The sequence below is a fragment of the Portunus trituberculatus genome, chromosome 15 (genome assembly GCF_017591435.1).
Source record: "Portunus trituberculatus isolate SZX2019 chromosome 15, ASM1759143v1, whole genome shotgun sequence".
In the NCBI taxonomy this organism is placed as follows: Eukaryota; Metazoa; Arthropoda; class Malacostraca; order Decapoda; family Portunidae; genus Portunus; species Portunus trituberculatus.
In genome coordinates, this window is record NC_059269.1 from 15,628,662 (window position 1) to 15,643,628 (window position 14,967).

The 14,967-nt window shown below is 38.1% G+C and overlaps 1 protein-coding gene across 2 annotated transcripts in view; it reads right to left on the reverse strand.

Annotated features, from left to right (window-relative positions):
* Positions 1-10,381: 10,381 nt before the first annotated feature.
* The window catches only part of LOC123504153 (gamma-butyrobetaine dioxygenase-like), a 4,791-nt gene continuing 205 nt past the window's right edge, over positions 10,382-14,967 (reverse strand). The window contains exons 1-10 of one of the 2 annotated variants that reach the window (XM_045254483.1): positions 14,772-14,967; positions 14,538-14,685; positions 13,047-13,196; positions 12,719-12,846; positions 12,212-12,421; positions 11,985-12,090; positions 11,652-11,854; positions 11,473-11,526; positions 11,184-11,350; positions 10,382-11,009 (exon numbers count right to left, since the gene is read on the reverse strand). The exon at positions 14,772-14,967 is cut by the window's right edge and continues 205 nt beyond it. In XM_045254483.1, the coding sequence (XP_045110418.1) occupies positions 10,837-11,009; positions 11,184-11,350; positions 11,473-11,526; positions 11,652-11,854; positions 11,985-12,090; positions 12,212-12,421; positions 12,719-12,846; positions 13,047-13,196; positions 14,538-14,685; positions 14,772-14,902 (1,470 nt within the window). In that variant the 5' untranslated portion in view covers positions 14,903-14,967 and the 3' untranslated portion in view covers positions 10,382-10,836. The remainder of the gene's footprint in view (positions 11,010-11,183; positions 11,351-11,472; positions 11,527-11,651; positions 11,855-11,984; positions 12,091-12,211; positions 12,422-12,718; positions 12,847-13,046; positions 13,197-14,537; positions 14,686-14,771) is intronic. The other variant, XM_045254485.1, reaches the window with a different exon arrangement.

Consider the following 14,967-nt stretch of genomic DNA (forward strand, 5'->3'; position numbering starts at 1 on the left):
AGCTCAACATGCATCCACCCTCTTCCATAGTCCATAACAATATCTCTCTCTCTCTCTCTCTCTCTCTCTCTCTCTCTCTCTCTCTCTCTCTCTCTCTCTCTCTCTCTCTCTCTCTCTCTCTCTCTCTCTCTCTCTCTCTCTCTCTCTCTCTCTCTCTCTCTCTCTCTCTCTCTTATATCCACCTTCATTCCCACTCACCAGCCAGAAGTCAAGAAATGTTCTCTCCATAGTTGCCAGCATCCCACACTGCCACTGCTGGCCTGACTGCTATACTTAGAGCTCTGGAAGGCCTGATCATGACCAAAGTCACCACTAGCTTCATGTCATGCAAGTTGTCATTGGTTTGGTTGTCTTATACCACTGCTGCTGCTCCCAGCAGTATGACATCTGCAATGCACACAATTACACACTGTAATATGTATCCTTACTTATCTTAGTATCATCATTATTATTACTACTTCTATATCTACTGGACAACTCAATTTTATGTTAAGGTGCAGTAGATTGACAGTAAACTTATTTAGCTATCTTAATTTTCATCCTTACCAATTTATTATCATTATGATTATTATTTTATTGATTTATCTTTACCATAGGACAGAAATGGCCAAGGAACTGCACAAGAATGCATCCTAATTTTTATCCTTAGCATTATCATTACCTTTTCTATTTTTTAGTACATATATTTTTGGTATTTGACAAGTGCTCTGTTTTACTAAGATATGGTCAGACAGACTGGTTAACAGCACTCACTGTTGTTGTTATTTTATGTAAGAGGGGAAAACAACATTAAACAAAAAAGAAAAAGGCCTACTTAGTAACCAAATCTCTCTCGCAGGTCCAAGAGAGTTAGCCCCACCTCCCCCCCAAAAATAAGGGATAAATATAAATTTCTTGAAACCTCCTTCTTTGTTTTGAAACCTCCCTCTTACATTAAGTCAAGTCACAGGAAGTTGGAAATAAAGAAGCAGGCAGGGAGTTCCAGAGTTTATCACAGAAAAGTATGAATGATTGAGAGTACTGGTTAACTCTTGCATTAGGGTTGGACAGAGTAGAGGTGAGAGCAAGAAGGCCTTGTGCAACGAGGCTGTAGGAAGAGGGGAGGCATGCAGTTAGCTATATCAGTAGAGCAGTTAGCCTGAAAATAGTGGAGATGCAACATTCCAGCAGTGAAAAAGAGGTTGAAGACAATCAGTCTGAGGAGAGAAGCTGACAAGATTAAAAGCTTTTGATTGTGAATGGAACCCCCTAAAAATGCAAAGAGTATTCCATACATGGGCAGATAAGACCCTTGTACAAAGTTAGCAGTTGGGAGATAAAAGTAATTTTAGTAAAGATATGAGATGTGAAGTTTCCAGTTTATATTATAAGTAAAAGACAGACCGAGAATATTCTGTGTAGAAGTTGAGTGTCATCGAAGAAGAGAGGATAGTTGTCTGGAAAGGTGTGTCTAGTTGATCAATGGAGGAATTGAGTTTTTGTGGCATTGAACACAACTAAGTTTTCTAAGCCCCAATCAGAAATCTTAGAAAGATCAGAAGTCAGGCATTCTGTGGCATCCCTGCTAACTTTCTGAAGGATTGGTCATTTCTGAAAAGATGTGGAAAAGTGTAGGGAGATATCATCAGTATAGGATGTATATAGATCAAGAAGTTTGGTTTACAAGATCATTGATGAATAATAGGAAGAGAGTGAGTGACAGGACAGAACCCTGAGGTACACCACCCTTAATAGGTTTAAGAGTAGAACAGTGGCCATTTACCACAGCAGCAATAGAACCGTCACAGAGAAAAGTAGAGATAAGTTGCAGAGAAAAGGATAGAAACTATAGGAGCATAGTTCTGAGATCAAAGTTAAAGTTTTGTGCCAGACTTTATCAAAAGCTTTTGATATGTCTAACGCAACAGCAAAAGTTTTGCCAAAATTTCTTAAAGAGGATGACCAAGATTCAGTAAGGAAAGCCAGAGATCATCAGTACAGCAGCCTTGATGGAACCCATACTGACAATCAGATAGAAGATTGTGAAGTGACATGTTTAAGAATCTTCCTATTGAGGATAGATTCATAAACTTTAGACAAGCAAAAGATTAAAGCTATAGGGCGATAGTTTGAGTTTTTAGGAACAGGCTGAATGTAAGCAATCTTCCAGCAAAAAGGAATGGTTGAAGTTGATAGAGTTTAAAGAGTTTGATCAGGCAAGATGCAAGCACGGATACACAGTTTTTGAGAACACTAAGCTTTCCGAGGGTTTAGGCCAGCTAGGGCATGAAAAACATCATTGTGAAGAACTTCAATTATAGACATGAAATAGTCACAGGGAGGAGGACAGGGAGGGATAAACCCAAAATCATCCAAGGTTGAGTTGTTAGTAAAGGTTTAAGGGAATAGTTCAGCTTTAGAGACAGATCTGATGGTAGTGGTGCCATCAGGATGAAATAAAGAAGGGAAAGATGAAGAAATAATGTCATTGGAGATGTTTTAGGCCACATGCCAAGTTTTCAGGAGAATTTGATTTTTTAAAATGTAGACATCTTCTATTAATGAAGTGTTTGGCAAGTTGAAGAACAGACTTGGCATGATTAAGGGGCAAAATTATAAAGTGCATGAGATTCAGATGGTGGAAGGCTCTAGTACCTTTTGTGGACAACCTCTCCATCATGTATAGTGCAAGAACAGGCCGTTTGAAACCAAGGTTTGGAAGGTTTAGGTTGAGAAAAGGTGAGGAATGTATGCCTCCAAACCAGACACCATCAGCTGTATCAGAGATGGGTCTCTGATACAGAAACATTAATGATTCCAGGGAAAATCAGTATAGTATCTCCTCAGGTCTCCCTTTCCAACTGGCAGAGGCAAAACAGCTGAGGCACCTCTGCTTTGGAGGATTCTGAGGAGTGACTGGAGAAACAGGACAAGATACAAGTATGAGACTGTGATCGGAAGAGCCCAATGGAGAAGATAGGATAAGAACATAAGCAGAAGGATTAGAGTAAGAATATGAGTAGGGTGTTGTACCAATTAGCCTGTTTGCAGCGATATATATATTTTTTTTCAGATTTCCCAAAGGAAAGAGGTGACTTAGTTGATTTAGAAACCGATGTGCAGCAAAAAATACATGCACGCATATATTGGAAATTAAAATCATAATCTTGATGTTATTATTATTACTTACTGGTGCATGGTAAAGCTTAATTAATTGTATTAAAAAATAAAGTTGCACATTTTTTTTCTTTTCTCAGTAAATATAAAGTAAAAATAAAAGGATTCTGATTTCAGTTAATATATTTTATGTGAGTGATAACAAAGAATGGAAATCACTGTTATGTCTTATATATGAAGGTAATTAGTGAAAAAAAAAAAAAAACAGCATCGCTGCCAGACGTACAACGTAGTAAAGCAAGCTGTGTGAGGGACATGGCCATGAGCCTGTGACTTGGGTAGCAGCACACTGCTGTTGTTATGGCTTGTCACCAAAAGCCAAAGACATAGTTATCATACTAGAAAAATTAAGTGTAGCAGAAATTATATTTTCTATACATTACATGGATTTGCCTATTTTTAGATACTATATTCAAATGAAAGTATATGTCAGTATATGCCACTGAGGCAAGTAGAAAGTGACAAATTGCTTGCCTTATCCAAATGTAAGCTGTCCTAAGAATATCATCTGAAATTATGAATAGAGGCTCAAATGACGTAAAGTGCCATCAGACATGAAATTAATTTAATTAAATTTCAGATGCATTCATATGCAATGATTCACCTGTATAAGCTTGTAAAACTTATCCCAAAAAAAAGTATCTATTTTCCAGCAAATATTTCAAAATCTGGTGTTGTCTGGTGTCAAGATGTTGACTGTGAACAAGCTAATTACTCTAGGTCATGGAGGATGGCAAAGTTGAAGTCTAGTTCACCAGAATGGTCAGTGAAGGGAGAGGGGAACATTGAAATCTCCAAGGATGGATATCTCCACAAAAGGATAGAGACAGAATGTGCTCCACTTTGGAAATCAAAGAAGGCTAACTGCTCTGTTGTTGTTGTTGTTGTTGTTGTTGTTTTTCAAAAATAATGCTTTATAAGTCATGATGAAATGACATCTGGGTAATGGTGATTTTCATCCAGCTGGACTGGCACTCCAGCATTAAATAATGAAAATTGCGTCTTTTCATGTACACCTTAAAAATTAGCCTGCATTGAACCAGCAAAATAGATTTTGTACTAAACACCTCATCATTTTTTATCTCACAAGATCATCAAGATGTCTCTGTGCAGAAGTTATGGAGAGACAGCAAACTGAAGATGAGACACTGATAGGGCCATTACTTAATGAAGACAGCTGCCCTCCAAACATGCCAGACAGAGGGTTCTCAACTTGGTGTTTGCAAACCCCTAGGGGTTCATGAGAAGATTTCTGGAGGTGTACTTAGATGGCTGATCTAATAATATCCTTTTGCAATATACCACTGCATATTGAGCTAGTGTCAGTCACTAAATTGACATTCCATTCAATGTCAGATTACTGAGAGTTCAAGTAGATGGTCTTAAACCTCAGGGTTTTTTAAAGGGGAAAAGGTTGAGAATACCTGTGCTAGACAGTTTTATGTGCATTCACACACCAAAACACCTTTCATGAACACTCTCTCTCTCTCTCTCTCTCTCTCTCTCTCTCTCTCTCTCTCTCTCTCTCTCTCTCTCATCTCCTGATACACACACTCACTTTTATTCTCTTGATTGTGGAGGTGTGGGAAGCCCCCAGTGCCCCAACTTGTCTGCACCTCTGCTTCCATTGTGGAGGATGCTGCGGTAGGTACTGGTCTTCCTGCTTTTCTTTCTTGTATTCCTATATTCATTTCTGAAAAAGAAATTATTGAATTAGTAAACTGGTAAATTATCAATGTTTTTTACTGATTTACCCTAACTGGTAAATCATCTATATTTTGTTTCCTAATCTAATTCTGCATACACACACACACACACACACACACACACACACACACACACAAGGGAAAGAGAGAGAGAGAAAACTGAAAAATGAAGTTAGGAAAAAAATGAGAGGACAGAAAACAAGAAGAAATTTTACTGGAGAGTGCTAGACATGAGGTTGAGGGAATGGTATATCCAAGAAGGGAAAGAAATATTCTAAGAGTAATGTATACAAATATAGACATATTAATATCATGAGTATTGGAAGTGAGAGATTATATACTGGAAAAAGACAAGATGTGGTATGTATTACAAAGTTAAGTGAAGACGTCCAATTAAATTTTAAGGAACAGGGATATAATGCTTGGAGGAGAGATAGAGAGGAAATAGCAGGAAGAGGAGTATTGATAATGGCTCAAGATGATATATATGTGGAAGTACAATATGGAGATGGACTGGCAGAGGTCTTAAGTATGACAATTAGGACCAGTGCAAGGGAAAGAAGAACCATTGTAACATATGTGCCACCAAAATATTAATACATGGAGGCTGGATAAGCACAAGGAAATACAATAAGTGCTAAAATGCTTGGACAACATGTTGAGGAAGGACAGAAAAGTGCTACTCATGGGAGACCTTAACTGCAAAAAACAAAAATTAGGAAGAAATGCAAGTGAATGGTTATGCTAGGCAATGGGGGGGGAAGAAGTGCTACAACTGGCAAGGTAAATACAATGGACTAATGGGTGAAGGAATAGACAAGGTACAGACAGATGAGAAGAACCATCCATGCTTGATCTCATGTAAAAAAAAAAAAAAAAAAAAAAAAAAATACGGAGCCTTGTCCATCCATTAAATATCATAGCCTGATGGGGAAAAGTGATCATGTGGTTTTGGAAGTTGAATTGAGATTCTGAAATACTGAAATGTGAAGAGAGATACAAACAAGAAAGATTGAACCATGCCAAGATGAATTTTAGAGAATCAAGTAAATACTTTGGTAGTATTAATTGTAAGGAAATCATGTGGGCAAATTAGTGCAAGAAAAGTATGAAATATTCCTAGAAAAGAACAATGAGAGGGTGAAGGGGTATGTTCCTGTATACAGAGTAAAGGAGAGCAAACATATGTAGTATAATGCTAGATGTGTAAAAGCTAAGAGTAAGGATGTAGCTTTTTTGTTTTACACAAGAGGGGAGACTGGTAAAAGGCAATAAAAAATGAAAAAAAGAAATGTCAACTGGATTGCCAGTTCCCTTAAAGTTATTAAGAGTTATCAAAAAGTCAGGGGCAAATGTCTTGAAACCTCCCTCTTTACAAAAGAAATTAAAGACGCAACAAAATAAAGACCATAGAAAATAATATAAAGAGGCATGAAATGAATACCTATGTAAAGGAAGGAGAGAAAGTTTGAAAGGGTTGTAGTAAAGAGATGCAAAGATGAACTCAAGCTTTTTTACAAGTATACATTCAATGGAAAGATGATGAACAGAGAGACCATTTATATGTTAATTAGGGGATATAGGATATATGAAATAGCAGAAGTGGGTAAACATATGAATAAGACCTTTAGCTCGGTATTTAATGTTGAAGGAAATTTTATAAAGCCAAACAATGAAGTGACACAAGAAGGGTTAAGGAACATTGCAGTGTAAAAAAACAAAACATTAGCAAAATATTAGAGAAGGAGAATGTTAGAAAACCAATAGGGCCAAATGGAGTGTCAGGATGGACACTGAGAGAATGTAGAGAACAGCTGGTGGAACCAATTTCAGATGTGATTAACAGCTCTTTGATGGAAGGGAGTGCCAAGGGAGCGGAAAAGAGCAAATATATAACCAACATACAAAGGAGGAAAATAGACTGAGCCCCTATATTATAGACAAGAGTCACTGACTAGTGTTGTGGGAAAGATCTGCAAAAAATGGGTGAAATATCTGGAGGAAAATTAAATCATAAATAACTCTCATTTTGGTTTTAGAAAAGGAAAATCATGTATAACAAATTTATTAAGCTTTTATACAAGAGTAATAGATGAGGTATAAGGAAGAGATGGATGAATATAACAAAGACTTTTGGAAAATAGAACACATAAGGAGGAATATAAGGAAAAATCTTAAGCTGTATGAGGGACTACTTAATGGGAAGAAAAATGAGGACTATAGTAGGAGACCTTTCACCAAGTTGGAGCACAGCAACTAGTGGCATACCATAGGGATCAGTGCTGGCTAGGACTCGACCGATTTATTGGCCGATTATAGCCACTAGATAATAAAAGGTAATTTGCCAAAAGTTTGCCAATTGATACTAATATTAAAACTTATATTTTCATTGATAAAATGCAGGGAACATGGTGTCTTACTATAGCGTCATGATGTCCTTGTGTAACTTAACCAATAGAGCAGACTGCAACTCCTTTTATGCACGCTCCACTGATTCTACAGCAGAGTGAAGTGTACTACAACCTACCTCTGTTAGATTGGCAATAATAATAATAATAAGAAGAAGAAGAATATTACTGCCTTTTTTTGCACATTGCATTTTCATTTTAACTTTTGTTCAAGTTGTTCATATGCTGCTTGTTCCACACAATTTCTGAAAATGAAAGTGCTTGATAATGGTAAAATGTTCCACCTTCAATTCATATCCTGGTAAGAAGTGTTTGAACAATATTTAAGCCATTAAAAGCAAGTATTCATTTATTTTGAAAAATAAAAAAATTTAATCAGTCGATATATAGGTCATCAGAATTTTTTACCCCCCTGATCAGAATTGGCACCAGCCATAAAAAATCCACATCAGTCAGGCCCTAGTGCTGGCCATAATAAAGTGCCAAATATATATTAATGATATAAAAGAGGAACTGAGTAGGTACATAAATCTGTTTGCAGATGATGCAAAACTATTGAGAGTAATAAAAAGAAATGAGGACTGTATGGAACTGCGAGGAGATATTGGCAAGATCTGGGAGTCAAAACAAAAGTGGAAATTAGAATTTAATGCTAGGAAATACCACATAATGGGAAATGGGTAAATGTAATAGAAGACCTGATGGAATACAAAATGGCAGAAAAGATTATACTGAAAAAGAAGTGGTGGTGGGAGTGGTTATACAAGATACCCTGACCCCAGAAAACACATAAATGGATTATTTACTTCAACTTATAAGACAGTAACAAATATCAAAATGGCGCTTAATTCCACGGATAAGAGTACAATGAATAAGTCATAAGTACAATGAATAAATACAGTCCAAGATCATGAAGACTCTCTCTCACACACACACACACACACACACACTGTGGGGCACTACCCCACCACAAGCCCCAGGACTGAACCATTCATTCCAGGCGCGGATGTCCAACATTTGTATTAGCGTTTGGCTTGATCAAAGAGAGTTGTGGCAACCTGATTAAGCTTCACTTCCTGCTAGGACACACAGCGAGACTCGTGCCCAGCAACAGCAGCCTGCCTGTGGAGAGGTGGCACAGTGCCTGACCAACAAAACTACCCTTACCAAGATTTCTTACCAAGATGAAGATCTTGATTCCTCATCAGTCTCTTCTGCATCTTCCAAACAAAACTTCTAGTGTACTGTTAAAGGACTGCAGGACGGTTGGCTAGTTTTATATGCAGAACATAACTCCCAAAAAGACCTAGCTAACAATACTCATAAAGGCAATGACCCAGGAATTGTTCAAGCAAATGTTTGAAGGACTGGAAAGATTGAGCTGACACAACTAATTCAGGTAGAGAATTCCAAATGTTGACCCGTAGTGAGAAGAAATGAGTTCTAATGTCAGTTGAGTGATCAGGCACTAAGATCTTAAAACTGTGGCTCCTTCTTCTACTCAAAGTGGCTCTAGAAAATAGACCATTTAGTTGCAGACTCAAACCACTCAAAATCTACCACACTTGAATCAAATCAGCTCTCAGCAATCTACCCTTAATAGAAAACAATATCAGTCCAGATAATCTTTCTGAGTAAGGAAAGTCACCAAAACCTTCAACCTTCAACCCTTCATCATACATCTCTTGTTTTACCATCAATTCTATCTTATCAAGAATCTCAAGGTTATACAGTGATATTTCATTTACTTACGTATCTTATCGCTCTCCAGCGTCCACAGAAACATCAGTATCCTATAACGAGAGGTAAATATGCGGAGAGGGCGGCGAACTGACAACTGAAATTTCTGGGTTCCTTCAAATCCTAATCTTGATCCTTGATTATTTTTGCTGCAGGTAATACGTAGGGTAGCTCGGGATCACTTCTGAACTTAGCCTTTGGATTGGCAACTCCAACAGTAGAAAAAAAATAAATCCTTATAAGCAATTGTCTCGTGTCAATATGCGACTGAAAGTCTAAGTCGGTAGAGTCTCCGACTGAAAATAGGTGCTTATAGTCCAGTCGTAAAAGCAGTCGCAAAATAAGACCAACATGTTGGTCTTGTTCAGTCGACTTGCGATTTTGATTACATTGAGACGTCACGGAGAAATGTTTGAAAATGTGGTGTCCATGTATGATGTTGGAGTTGGTGAAGGGATAAGAGCACATTTGGAACCCTAAATGTGAATTCTACAGTAAAAACAAATTATCCAAATCGGCGCTCGATGAAATAAATAGCTGTCACTCTCCGTTGCTTCCTTCTATGCAGGGTGTTGTTAGAGGTGAGGACTGAATACTTGTGATGATTTAGTTTGATGGCAATCCTCATCGTCACCAGAGGAAGACAATTTGTTGGGTAGCTGTTTTTTACATTCACTTCCCGATAACCAACCGATACTTTCTAGTCATTATGTGTGAACATTTTCCAACTAGAAAGACTCAGTCGACACTTCAATCGACTTGCAATTTCTGTAGCATATTGACACGTGCAAATCCTGCCGCTTTAATTACGCACGCCATATTTTCTAGAAACTCTTTCACAGTCATCTCTTAACACAGCAACTATACTAGCAACACCACCATTCATTTCCCTCATGCTTTCACTTTTCCATTACTGTTAATCTGTTATACCCTTATTCAGTCAGAGAGAGAGAAGGAGAGAGAGGATCACAATAATGGATACTGTCGTTTACTACAATAAATATCCGATAAGACAGACAGTGGTTACAGTGGTTCCCAAACTGCGGTACGCGTACTTACCACTACGGTAGCAATATGCGTCGCGAAGGCCTTTAAGGTGGTACAGTAAGCATATACACATTAGCACTTTCGGGATCATGTTCTAATTTTAGCTTAGAAAAAATATCATTGCTTTTCACAAAATAATCTGGCATTGTTCAGCTGGTGTAGAAGAAACAGATGCATCCCTCGCATTAAATTAAATTCTGTTCCTTGTTAGTTCATCTGTGTGTTCTACGTAGTACCTACTTGTGAATAAATTGATATTTCCTGGAATTGAATTTTCAACCAGTCTGGATGTGAGCTGAAGCCAAAGTGAAAAAAAGGCAATTCTGGCTTTATCTTTACAGTTTATTAAAAGAAAAAAATGTGGAGACAGGCATACACTGCAAATAGCCTAGCTACTGCAATGATAGCCTACTAATGCAATGATTAGATAACCATAACAGAAAGACGTACATTGATTATTCAAATATTCAAGCAAAAATGACACTAAAAATATTTCCTTGGCAATCACTGTGGGATCTCTTAAGGACTATTCTCCAACACCAGAGACACACACTCTCTCTCTCTCTCTCTCTCTCTCTCTCTCTTGATGCTGTAGAGTAATTATTGAGGCACCACTATAGAACCACTGAAACACTTCCGCTGGAATCTGTTCATGTAATCGAGATAAGCTGTCGAAATTTCAAAGTACACTTGAACTAACTCTGATAAGGCGTCGAAATTTTAAAGACCACTTGAACTAAATCTTCCCATATCTTGATTTGACTTCCTTATTCTAAAGATCAATGATTATACAGTGATCGGTAAGGGTCAATCTTAGTTTCCAGCACCCTCCTACGTGACCTGACCTCGTCCCAGTCCACGTAGCACCCCTGCACGTGCCTCTCGCCTGGACCTGAAAAGTAACCAGTTCGCCCGTGCACGATCCTCAGGTTGTCAAAGGTCATGATGGTACCTGAAGGGACAAAATTAGATGTAAAATTATTGTCGCTATGGAGTATAACACACGGATATGAATAAAAGAATACTTAATATTTGCATACCATTTTATCATTTACTTTATTCGTAAAATACTTTTCTCGTAATTGTCTTAAGTACGTGACAATGATGATTCAGTTATTGACTGTACCTGGAGTCATTTTAAACTGCAGGCAGTACTTAGGATCGGATAGCAGGCGATAATAGGCGACCAACGCAGCATACCAATCAGCAACCTCGCCAGGGGGCACAGAGAAGTGTGAGTCACGCTGTGGCTGACTCATATTAATACGACTTATTTCGCCATTTCTATCTGTACTGTGAAAAATGGGAAGTTAGCTGACGTAGTTTCTTGATGGAGCACTGGAGATAACCTCATCAAAGGGGAAAATCTTAAAATTATAAGTTATCTAATAAAAACTCAAGGACTAAACACTTACCAGATTACTGGCTGACTCATATTAATACGACTTATTTCGCCATTTTTATCTGTACTGTGAAAGATAGGAAATTAGCTGACGTAGTTTTTTGATGCAGCACTGGAAATAACCTCATCAAGGAGGAAAGTCCTTAAGATCATATAAGTTATCTAATAAAATTTCATAGACTGAACACTTACCAGATTACTGGCAAACGCAGAAGTTTGTAGAATTCGCCAGTTTCGTCTTTGCCAATGTCAAACCAATCAACTAGCGTGTCGGTAAGGAGGCGGTAATGTTCTGGACACGCCTTTTGCAGCTGACGTGCCACGTGAACAGCGTCAGTGATTTGAGAGTCCCCTCCCACTCCCTCGTACTGCTTAATACAATGGATGAACTGTACCTGGGAACCAGAGAAGAAAACAAAAACTAAAGTGGTTGGTGCATTTTTCGCTGTCCGGAGGGCAAATTAATTAAGTAGATGTCAAATGTTCAACCATCTGTAATAGAATACAATGACTATGAGGACCTACTCCAGGCTTGTATTCATAGTAAGGGAGGTCTGCGTGGAGCTGGAGCGGCCCATTTAGATAAGCAACATTGCTAGGATCCGGCTTGGCTTGTACTGTGAAGTCATCCCTGGAGGTACATAGACAGAATAACAATAATTCATTTGAAAGTTCTCCGGGAAAAATTCTATAATATCTACCTTGTATTGACATTGTATTTTTCTTTTACTTCGCTGCTTTTCATCACTTACCCGTAATGAGTCTTTCTGATAAAGGCGATTCTTTCAGCCAGGCGACGAACTTGACCTGTTTCGGCAGGAGCGTCTTTCAGTTTAACAAAGCCATATACCTCCAGCAGCCTCAACCACTCCAACAAAGCCACATCGTCTGTTATAATCTCTTCGAACGATGCTTCAGGGAAATTATCCAAAGATTCAGTGCCCCAGAACTTTCTTTCTAGCCTGTGGAAAATCATCATCGTCTTTATAAAGGTATTACGGTTCCCAGCTTTGTAAAGTCATTAATAAGAACTGCGATGTCCGTTCCAGAAAAGACATGTATATATAGAATCAAATGCAAAGTAATCTCAAGACAATAAGAGGTAAGAACAACTTGGGAAGCTAAATACATATTTTGTTAATTATCTACTATTATTAATACAAAAACAACTACCGGTACTACTACTATTTCTACTTCTAGTACTACTACTACTACTACTACTACTACTATACGTTTAGCGCTGGAAAACCTGTCCTCACCTATATCGGCTGCCCCGTGCTTGACGAGTCTCCTCACTAAAGCCGCGGTAATGTAGCCACTCAGTCCCATATAAGCTGTGATGGTCATCCTGCCACACCACCTCCACCTGCTGCCCGCCCTCTACCACCTGGAAACAATACTACCATGTTACACACATGCGTACACACACAACTACTTCAAGGCTGCGATAACGAGGGATCGAGCAGAATTCGAATATTGTGAGCATGAAGCAATAAACGTATAATGAACGGACTTATATACATTAATAAAAAGAATAAAAATAAATAGACATCGTACATCACAAACCGATCCGATGGTGCACTATACCTGGACACTAATGGGTTCAGCTTTCAGGTCAGTCTCTTCTATAAAAGTGAGTCTGGAGTGTGATACCTTATGGTAGCAAGAAGGGCAGCGACAGTTATCCTTCAGCCACACGTATGGATACACTTCCTCTTTGCCTCCTTCCCAGCGAACCTGATGAATTTAACAATTTGATGTCAACATTTTCCGAAACAATATAAATATTGCTTCATGCTTGGCTGTAAGAATATATATACACAGATGAGATCCATGTTATAAACGCCTCTCCTGTAGACCCCACCAGCAGGTCAGCGCTTTCACCACGAAGGAATTTTACAGATCATAAGGAATTTCTACTCTTGTAAGGCTTAATGGGGAATGCTCGGAAATCCAAGGAATTTTAGGGAAAATCTGGTATGACCTTGTTTAGTTTGACAACGTGAGTGAAAATTGAAGTGATATTGCTTGCCAACTTTATCATCAAGGATTTAATTTCAGAATTTGCTAAAAGGAAATATACAACACCCGTTGTAAAATTGCACATTTCGTAAATTGAAGATGAAAATCTTCCTTTATCTTTCTTCATAAAATATGTGACTGATTGTTGAATAACTGATTGTTTTAATCACTTCACGCATTTACGCACTCCAATCAACATCTTAAGCGAGTGATCCGGATTTGTAAGATAGCAAGATAGCTTGCCCAGTTTGTTTTCGTGCTCACTTAACACATCTGTATTCTGACAAATATCTTGAAGGAATTATCAGAATCTGCAAATGGAGATCGAGATACCGTACGCACACATAACATAAACTTAAGTTGAAATTTTTTTTTTTTTTTTTTTTGTCATTTCCCACGTAAGTCAATCGACACTGTATAGAGTTTCTTCTTATGATCAGTTCACATATTTATCTACGTACTCAGAAATGATGAATAATGTGAGTGTGCGGGAAGTCAGTGACAAAATTAGGCACCGGTTCACCTCTGCTGCAGCACGGGTATACCTGCCAACAGCGTTTGGATGTCTACAGTTTTACCTGAGCTCAGTTTCGTCTCAGTAATTTAGAAAGCTGAAGACACCATCTGCTGCCCTTATTCAATGATGTTCTACGTAGTATTTTCGTTTATATATATATATATATATATATATATATATATATATATATATATATATATATATATATATATATATATATATATATATATATATATATATATATATATATATATATATATATATATATATATATATATATATATATATATATATATATATATATATATGGGTGTACTGCGAATTCATATAGAGAGTAGTACTATGTATGCGTGTGAGAGAGAGAGAGAGAGAGAGAGAGAGAGAGAGAGAGAGAGAGAGAGAGAGAGAGAGATGCGAATATTTTATTTTCATCCATCTCTTAATCCTTCTTTCCCATGTCACACACACACACACACACACACACACACACACACATCAGCGCGTGCGTGCGATCATTGACAGGCGTACTGCACAGTCACCTTTAGCATCCCGGTGCTGTGGTCCCTAGCAACGCTGACGATCGGTCGGGAAGCATGTGCCCCTGAAATAACCACCTCTCGACAGGTCGTCCCAGCATCTGTAGATCTTTTTTTTGTTCCTTCATAATTTACCCACTGAAGCCCCGGACTGAAAAAGAGAAAAAAGCAAGACTTATGTTCCCAGATAAGGAACTTAAATGCACAGAACGAAGTGTGAGGAATTGCAGAACTAACCTGTTAAAAGTAAATGAGTGTATTCCTTTGGAAGCTGAAGTTACAACACCACGACCCAGTGGAAGCAATGCTCGTCTTTTGAGGAAGTTTGCAAGGGTAGAGCCTCCCACCTGTCGGCCCATTCGCAACATTCTCGCTTCGCTGTTTGCAGCTCTCACCTCAACAATAGCAGCAAAGCCAAAAGAATAGTGTAGTG